The sequence below is a fragment of the Brassica oleracea genome, chromosome C7 (assembly GCF_000695525.1).
Source record: "Brassica oleracea var. oleracea cultivar TO1000 chromosome C7, BOL, whole genome shotgun sequence".
Lineage (NCBI taxonomy): Eukaryota > Viridiplantae > Streptophyta > Magnoliopsida > Brassicales > Brassicaceae > Brassica > Brassica oleracea.
This window is the reverse complement of record NC_027754.1, coordinates 35,080,871-35,089,590: the sequence shown is the minus strand read 5'-3', so window position 1 is coordinate 35,089,590 and position 8,720 is coordinate 35,080,871. Positions and strand designations below refer to the sequence as shown.

At 35.8% G+C, this 8,720-nt stretch overlaps 3 protein-coding genes across 3 annotated transcripts; 1 reads left to right on the top strand and 2 right to left on the bottom strand.

Annotated features, from left to right (window-relative positions):
* The first annotated feature begins 602 nt into the window (after nucleotides 1-602).
* Nucleotides 603-1,918, top strand: LOC106301948 (probable galacturonosyltransferase-like 10). The gene has a single exon (XM_013738439.1). It carries the CDS (start codon nucleotides 729-731, stop codon nucleotides 1,818-1,820), a length of 1,092 nt encoding a protein of 363 aa, XP_013593893.1. The 5' UTR covers nucleotides 603-728; the 3' UTR covers nucleotides 1,821-1,918.
* Nucleotides 1,919-2,990: 1,072 nt separating this feature from the next.
* Nucleotides 2,991-3,880, bottom strand: LOC106304288 (zinc finger AN1 domain-containing stress-associated protein 12). The gene is made up of 2 exons (XM_013740700.1): nucleotides 3,619-3,880; nucleotides 2,991-3,531 (listed from the first exon to the last, which is right to left on the bottom strand). Exons 1-2 carry the CDS (start codon nucleotides 3,730-3,732, stop codon nucleotides 3,076-3,078), a joined length of 570 nt encoding a protein of 189 aa, XP_013596154.1. The 5' UTR covers nucleotides 3,733-3,880; the 3' UTR covers nucleotides 2,991-3,075.
* A 513-nt stretch (nucleotides 3,881-4,393) lies between these two features.
* LOC106306272 (xyloglucan glycosyltransferase 4) lies at nucleotides 4,394-7,920 on the bottom strand. The gene is made up of 4 exons (XM_013742831.1): nucleotides 6,936-7,920; nucleotides 6,519-6,827; nucleotides 5,485-5,889; nucleotides 4,394-5,267 (listed from the first exon to the last, which is right to left on the bottom strand). The coding sequence occupies exons 1-4, from the start codon at nucleotides 7,572-7,574 to the stop codon at nucleotides 4,593-4,595; spliced, it is 2,028 nt and encodes a 675-aa protein (XP_013598285.1). The 5' UTR covers nucleotides 7,575-7,920; the 3' UTR covers nucleotides 4,394-4,592.
* Nucleotides 7,921-8,720: the final 800 nt, after the last annotated feature.

Sequence of the window (8,720 nt, the reverse complement as noted above, 5' to 3'; positions counted from 1 at the left end):
AAATAATTATTTTTAAATTTAATCAACTGAAAATAATATCCGTACAATTGTGTGAGTCAAATTTTAGTTTTATTGATGCATGTTATATATTAGTGCTGCATGTTTTATGTAACATTTTAATGATGCACGTTTTTAAAAATCTTCATTATTAAAATTATGCACGTAAGGATAACTCATGAGTTTTTTTTGTTGATTAAATGACATTATGTTCAAATTTATTTAAAGATATTTCATTAAGGTAACTGAAAAAGACAAACAATAAAATAGGAAATTTAAATTCATTTAAGCATATTTCATTAATGTAACTGAAAAGATAAATAATAAATTAGGCAGTTTTATTCGTTTTAAGATATTTCATAAATGCAACTGAAAAAGACAAGAAAAAAAAGGGAGTTTAATTAATGAAATAAGAACATTTTCAAAAGGGCACTTCTCTTTTAATAATAAATATCAATATAAATTTGAACTTATAACTTTGTACTTTTGCCGTTTCTCAAAAGAAATGTTCTAGAAAGATTATAAAAAAAAAAAGAGACAATAAGAAACGAGTTTCAAACGAACTTAATTTGACCGTGTTTCCTTTCCTTACAAAACCGCGTTTCAGTTCTTGTCTTCGTCTTCTTCCTCGACCCTTCTCTCTATCTCTCCTCCATAAACTCCAGAATCTCAAAACTAAAACCTTAAAAAGACCTCTGCTTTGAGATCTTCAAACCGATCACTTCTCTCCGATGATGTCTATTTCAAGACTACTAATAATCTTCGCAATAATCTCTACAACCTTCTTCACCGTCAGATCAATCCGATTGGTTCCAGACGATAAATCTTCATTCAACGATGGATCTTCAGATTTCATGGAGGCTCCAGGATACCAAAACGGACCAGAATGCTCTGTTTTACTCCAAAACAATCTCTTCTTAGCTTGCGACCCTTCAGCTATTCACATAGCCATGACCCTTGACCCAGCTTACTTGCGTGGCACGGTATCTGCAGTCCACTCAATCCTCAAACACACCTCTTGCCCTCAAAACACCTTCTTCCACTTCATCGCTTCGGGTCTCCACCACGGTTCCCTCGCGAAGACTCTCTCCTCTGTTTTCCCTTCTCTGAGTTTCAAAGTCTACACCTTCGACGAAACCATCGTCAAGAACCTCATCTCTTCTTCGATAAGACAAGCTCTCGATAGTCCCTTGAACTACGCAAGAAGCTACTTGTCCGAGATTCTCTCGTCATGTGTTCGTCGCGTGATTTACCTCGACTCAGATGTGATCGTGGTCGACGATATCAAGAAACTGTGGAAGGTTTCTTTAACCGGGTCGAGAACCATCGGCGCACCAGAGTACTGCCACGCTAACTTCACCAATTACTTCTCAGATCGTTTCTGGTCAAATCCAAAACTCTCGACCGTCTTTGACTCCAAGACGCCTTGCTACTTCAACACGGGAGTGATGGTGATCGATTTAGAGAGATGGAGAGAAGGAGACTACACGAGGAAGATCGAAAGCTGGATGAGGATTCAGAGAGAGGAGAGGATTTACGAGCTGGGTTCGTTGCCGCCGTTTCTTCTGGTGTTTGCCGGGGAGATTGAGGCTATTGATCACCAGTGGAACCAGCACGGTCTAGGTGGAGACAATGTGGTGAGTAGTTGTAGATCTTTGCATCCTGGTCCGGTGAGTTTGATACATTGGAGTGGGAAAGGGAAGCCGTGGGTGAGGCTTGATGATGGTAAGGCGTGTCCTGTTGATTATTTATGGGCTCCTTATGATCTTCACAAGTCACAGAGACAGTATCTTCAATACAGTCAAGACTTAGATATTCTTTGATTCATTCTACATTTTTTTTTGTTGGTACAAAGTTTTGATCTTTTTCTGATGTAAATAAAACTGAAATACATTGAGGATTTACCTATTCTGTTGCTCTATCAGTGCTTTGATTTTGTTCAAGAAGTCTCTTGTTTTATGTGCCATTCTTTTCTCATAGTATCCTTACTATTTGGCACTACATAGTAATGAAACAAATGGAAACTGAGAAATAACAATGAGTTGAACAAACATATGAAGGGCATTCATTTCTGTAGGATGTTATATTTATTTGCATGTGTCTCTATTTTACCATGTAGAGGTTTGCTGGAACTCTGTTTCTTAAACATTGTGGGCTCTGTTTTTTCACCTTTTACATTTTAATAAAAGTCATGACTAGTTTTATTTTTTTTTATCAAATGGAGGATTGGCTGAGCATATAGATTCATATGGTGCACCACTGTTGCCCTTGCAGGTGTAATTCTGATATTTCTTAAAAGAGCATTTTCATCTCTTGTGTATTTAAAAAAAGTCTGATCCTTATCTTGTTTTTTATGACACTATGATGGTAAATCTGCTGGGGTTGGACAAGGAGTTTTGGAATATTCCTGATATTTACTCTGCCTTTTACCTTTGTTGCTCCACAATGTTTGTTCTGTTCTATAGAGGAAGAAATCTAGCCTAATGTTCTTCTAGTGTTTGCTTGAGTAGATAACTTGTATATGTAAACAATTAGACAAATCTGTTGGGAGGGATGCTTTACGTCATGTCATCGGTATTAGCGCGAAATGGTATCGGGTCTAGGGGAACTATTTGGACCAAAGGCCCAGACACCTCTTGCTTTACCAAAACAAAAACAATTAGACGAATGGTTCTTAAATTTTCTGCCCTTGCAGCTAAAATTTGACTCTTTTTTTGTTCATACGAAAAAGAGTGCCACTGCATGCTTTTCTCAACTCCTGACAATGATTTCGCTAGCAAAGGCTTCTAAACATATCTTCTTGTTATATACTAAACACAAACATTAATCATTTGATGTAATGCACTCTATTACCTCAGAAGAAATAAAAGAAATCACAGCTAATATGTGTGTGAGAGAAAGAGAGACTTTACATCAAACTGAGGGATAGGCACATAAACTCGCTTTGCATATTGTAACATACATCGGTTTTAAGAAAATACCACACATTAAAATGCTCTTGAAAACAACAAAGAATTAATCATACATGAGAAACATTTAATTTGTTGATGCAAACTGTTGCAATGAAAGAAAAAAAAACTAAAAGGATCTAATCGATGGAGAAGAACTTGATGAAACAGAAGTTGTTCCTCTTCCACATCCTTTCTCACTCCTCAAACTCAAAGTTTCCATAAACTTCTCATTCCACCTCGACCTTGTTCCTGAGTTAGCAACCGTCTTCTTGTTACAGACATGATCGGTCGGAAACCGGTGTTTCAGACAAAACTTAACTCCACAATCTTTGCAAGTAATGTTGTTCGCAAATGTCAGAACCTCTTTGCAACGCTTCACAGGACAAATGGGTTTCTTCTTCTTACTCGGATCGCAATCTCCAGATCTTTCGTGTTTCTCAAGCAAAGACTTGATCCCTTCTTGGTCAAAACCAGTTGTTTCGATTGCTATAGAACATGTTTCGCAGATGGAAACTGTTCTGCTTCCGTGGTCCGAGTTTGGACAATCGTGGGACTTGTATGATCTATGCTCCAAACAGAACACCTATAAATTTTCATTTTAAAAACATTAATTGAAAGATTCTTGCAGGAAAAGAAAAAGAGAAAGGTGGAACTTTCGGGGAAAGTATACCAATTTGCAGCCGTCACAAGTGAAAGGGAGAAAGTCGAGGAGTTTGCAGTCAGGGTTTTGGCAATGCTCTCCAAGATCAGGAAACGCTTCTGTTCCTCCTCCTCCTCCTGCCATAGCTTTTCTTCTTCTTCTTATTATTATTCTTGTCCTTCGAAATTGGTTAGTTTTTTATTCTGAGAACCGTATGAATGTAGAGAAAGATATATATATAGAGAAGCTGGGTCTGACTTGAAGGCAAAGCCAGCGTTCTCCAAGTTGGTTTCTTCCTCTGTTTGACAATTCTTGTTTTTTTCCTTATTTAGATTTTTTTTTTTCGAGTGGGAAAGTTTTAATAATTAGATAGAACGCGGTTTAGATGTTTCTAGGCCCGTTTGGGGCCTATTTTCTTTTGAATCCATAAAAAGCAAAAGAAATCCTTAAAAGAAAATAAACTAATATTACATTTTTCCTATCTTATTTAGGTAAATAAATTATAATTAATACTAAGATAACCAGAAAAATTAAAGTATTATACTACTTTGATTGCTTTAATTTCACACCAAAAAAATTAAAGTATTATACTACCTTTGATTGCTTTAATTTCATTTGTTCTGAAGCTTCTTCATGTATGTTAAACCAATAGGTTTAGCAAGACTTTCCTAGGAAAACTTAAGCATCATTAGTGAATAAATTTCCAAAACGATTATGGTAAATATGTTTAGCAAACCCCATCTCAGTCTGATCGATAGCAGAATCTTAAACCACTCTTTGTACATAACACCTAAGAGCCATATGATTGTTAACCCTTAGGCCAATATTATATAACAAATTAATCGTTTCACTCATTTATCTGAAACTGGACATTATAAGTTTTTTGAAAATTATGTATAAAACCCGCATGTAAGAAAGGGAAAAGAATTTAAAAAACAAACAAAAAAATAGACGAATATAAACGGGTTTATCTCCCTTCTTCTCTGTCTTTATGTTGTGTGTGTCTAGTTGATCTGTTCTCCGATCAAATCCAACCCTACAACCAAGAAAGACAGTCCCTGAAACAGCAAGAAGTAGAAGTGAAGACCATGCGCTGACAGAAAGCTCCTTGCAGCTGCGGTTAGAAGCAAGAACGCAAGCCCTAGCTCTTTCTTAAACACCATGTTCCTCTTCTTGATCTTGTTACTCGGCCTCACTAGCCCTCCAATGCTCTTCTTCGGGGTTTCTTGTACCGCAAGATTCATCTCTTGCTCCTTGAGTTTGCTCAGAAGCTCCAAACCTGACTCCGAGTTTCTCCTATGCAACTTCTCTTCCTTTTCGGCAAACGCTAGCAAGTCGGATTCAGATGATCTCCCAGTCTTTTTGGTCACAACCCACTCGTAAGCCGATCCAAGCTGGAACAACCCGGAGATCATGGCGTTGAACTTGGTTATGGACATTGTGTTTTCGAAAAGGAGGTAAGGGATCAAGAAAGGGAAAGATTTGGGTGAGGGAAGAATGTTGAGAAGTGAAATGAAGATGGGAACGTAACAAATGATCCACAAAGGAAGCTCGGCTTCAGGTATGAACATTGTTAATGGAAGTATGATGCAGAAGAGTGTGAATGAGTAAAAGGGTAGAATAAGCTTCCTTAGAAGAAAGAAGAGGAAGATCAAATTTGCCTTCTTCCCTACTGATATCTGCAAAATCAAAAACCGGAAAATCAAACAATTCAGTCTTATTCATGTTCATAGCCGGTTCTAAACATAGCGAGATGAAACATTCGCCTATGACTCTAAAATATTAGTATATATAATTCGGTTTCCAAATCGATTAAAAAAAGATGTATTATTTAGTAATTGTTTCAAGTCTTAAACATTTAGTTATAACTAGAAGTTGAATTTTAGTTTTATTTACCTTTGATTTGATGATTGAAGGAAGGCATAACCGGAAAAGTTGCATAGGACCGGAATGCCAACGATGTTGCTGCTTCTTGTAAGCTTCATAAGACTCAGGCAACTCGCAAGTGACTTCAACGTCATTGAGGTAAATGAATTTCCAACCGTTGAGATGCGCTCTAACCGCGATATCCATGTCTTCAACCGTTGTTCTCTCGAGCCACCCTCCTGATTCTTCCAATGCTTTGATCCTCCAGACTCCTGCGGTTCCGTTGAAACCAAAGAAGTTGAGAAACACTCCGTTCACTTGCTGTTCTACTTCGAAGTGGAAACATAGGTTTATGTTTTGCAGCCTTGTCAGGAGATTCTCGTCTTTGTTCACAAAGGACCACCTTGCTTGGACTAATCCTAGCTCTGGATTCCCCTGAACAACACAACACACTCTTTTTAGCTTCTTGATGATTGTTTCATTTTCATATGCTAAACACAATTAATATATGTTTTTAAGTAATAAACTCCAGTTTTGCAAACTAAAATATTTATTTTTTTATTTAAAATATAAAATACGAACCGTTTTCAAAATAGTACTTTATCATATAAACCTAATCTTGACTCTGTTTACAGCTTACAAAAATGATGATTAAAATATTATTTTACTACAAAATATACTGAGTCAAGATTAGGTTCAACTAGTCTAATTCTGTAGAATCATGATGTGAAAATCATCCAACGACGTGTTGATTTTTGTAAATTAGTTTTGTCGGTTACTTTGATTTCATACATAACATAACATACAACTTTTCCTACAACTTTATACTATTATATTTGTCGGCTACTCTCAACATGACCCACCGAAAAAAATAGAATAAAAAATTTGAGACAACTGTCGGTGATGAGTATAATTGGAAAATTATATTCCCATTAAAAACACATTGTAAAAACAGTAAAATCTTTTCACTAAATTTTCTTCAAACATCATCGTAAATTACGAAACTTCAAACAAAAAATTTCCTTTTGTAGTTAGAATAGATTGAGTGTGATTGATTGGTTTACCTTGAAATGAGGAATAGTCTTCTTGAGGAAATCAGGACTTGGCGTAAAGTCTGCGTCGAAAATAGTAACGAACTCGTAATCTTTAACGTAATCACATGTCATTGCAGACTTTAGATTCCCAGCTTTGTAACCAGTTCTGATCAACCTATGCCTGTAGATAATGTTCACTCCTTTCTCTGCCCAAGCAGCTACTTCTTCCTTGATCAGAAGCTGTAAGTTTGGATCGTCTGAATCGTCAAGAACTTGAATCAAGATCCTATCCTTCGGCCAATCAAGCTGTGATGCTGCTCCTATTGATTGTTCATACACCTACAAAGAACATAACACAACAGTTACAGAACAGAACACAAAACAGAGTAAAAACAGAGCAAAAACAGAGTAAAACAGAGCAAAAAACAGAGTATGTTTATAGTTTACCTCTCTTTCATTGCACATTGGGATCTGAATAAGGACCATTGGGAAGTTTGATGCGTCTTCTAGATCGAGCTCATCGTCTTTGAGCTTAGGTTCGATCTTCTTGAACTTGATCCAGAAGCAACCGAGACAGAGGACCAACCGATCAAGAGACTGGATCAAGAAGAGGACAGTGCAGAACTTGGAGAGAGTGATGACAATAGGAGCGATGTAATCGGATCGAAACGAGAGCCAAGCCACGTAAGACCACTCGACAAGCCCACGAACCTCCCAGGACGGTCGGTTCACGAGATCTAGATTCCAGTTCTTGTAATAAGCGACGATTTCTATTAACAAGGCGACTATGGAGATGACAAGACAGGCTTTGATGAATCTGTACATTTGTTTTCCTCTGCTTTTTGGATCTTCTTCTTCGTTTATGGCTTTGGAGGAGAAAGCGAGACGCTTTTTGACCGAGGCGAAGAGCCACGAGAGAGAAGAGACGAGTCTGTGAGCTTTGAGGAGGATGAACCATGAGAATTGCTTTGGGCTGATGGATTTGCGTTTGTTGTCAGGGAATGAGGATGGATCTGAGCCGTTGATCTCTAATAGAGAGAAGTTGTCTGGCTTCTCCATTGTCACTGCCACTGAGTTTGGAGCCATGAATGAGAGTTTAAAAGAGGGAAAAAAACAGAGTAGGGGAACAAAGAAGAAGAAATGATTCTGAGACGTCACTGTTTCATTTAATTTTCCATGAAAACTGGATCTTTTGTTTTAACAGACAAAACAGAGATGAGATCAGACTCTGAGCAGCTGCGTAACTGAAACTTGTGAATTAGTTGAGAGAGAGAGACGAGGAGCATGTGATGAAGTGAACAACTTGTAATAAAGAGGAGAGAAGAAGAACAAGAGAGTCCTCCTTTCTTCGCATTTTCCTCTCTTTACCCCCATTTTTTATAGGAAACGTTTGCTTCTTTTTTTTTTTGACGGCAGGTCGTATTACTTTGTTTTCTTTGTGTGAAAAGTCCAATTCTTATTATTACTACTGGTTCTTTTTTTCCTGGACAACGTCTTATCTCCTATATATTAATCGAGAAGCATTTGAAAAATTAGAATCTTAATTTTGTATTCATTAAAAAAAACTCAAATCCTAGGTGACACTCTAAATACCTTCTAAATTTCATTTCAAAAAATTCTATAGCATCTAATATAAAGTATAGTTTAATCTAACGGTGTCACATTATTCCATAATTATATAACACTAGAGAACATTATATTAACCTAAAATATATGAAGTGTGTATTCTTTCCTTAAATAAAAGCTACGGAATTACTAATATGATTTACATATATATTGCAATTAATGATTATGAATAATAAAGATATGATAACAATTTTTGCATCCTTCTTCATTTTTGTTTAAATTTATATTATTAAAAAAATAAACAATCACATTAACCATATAATAAAAAAAATTAGTTTTTTTCTTATATGTTATATTTTGAATTTTTTTAAATGACTTTAAATTACAAAAATGAGGAAACCTTATATGTTATATTTTTCCTAAATAAAAGCTACGAAATTATCTAATATGATTTACCATATATGGCAATTAATGATTATGAGTAATAAAGATTTGATAACAATTTTTGCATCCTTCTTCATTTTTGTTTAAATTTATATTATTAAAAAAATAAACAATCACATTAACCATATAATAAAAAAAATTAGTTTTTTTCTTATATGTTATATTTTGAATTTTTTTAAATGACTTTAAATTACAAAAATGAGGAAACCTTATATGTTATAT

What these genes read in the sequence shown, in the direction of transcription:
- LOC106306272 (XM_013742831.1), bottom strand. Translation starts at nt 7,574, where the DNA reads ATGGCTCCAAACTCAGTGGCAGTGACAATGGAGAAGCCAGACAACTTC. An exon ending in CAATGTGCAATGAAAGAGAG is followed by an intron (nt 6,828 to 6,935) that starts GTAAACTATAAA and finishes TGTTCTTTGTAG; the next exon opens with GTGTATGAACAATCAATAGG. An exon ending in CTTCAATCATCAAATCAAAG is followed by an intron (nt 5,268 to 5,484) that starts GTAAATAAAACT and finishes TTGATTTTGCAG; the next exon opens with ATATCAGTAGGGAAGAAGGC.
- LOC106301948 (XM_013738439.1), top strand. Translation starts at nt 729, where the DNA reads ATGATGTCTATTTCAAGACTACTAATAATCTTCGCAATAATCTCTACA.
- LOC106304288 (XM_013740700.1), bottom strand. Translation starts at nt 3,732, where the DNA reads ATGGCAGGAGGAGGAGGAGGAACAGAAGCGTTTCCTGATCTTGGAGAG. An exon ending in CTTGTGACGGCTGCAAATTG is followed by an intron (nt 3,532 to 3,618) that starts GTATACTTTCCC and finishes GAAAATTTATAG; the next exon opens with GTGTTCTGTTTGGAGCATAG.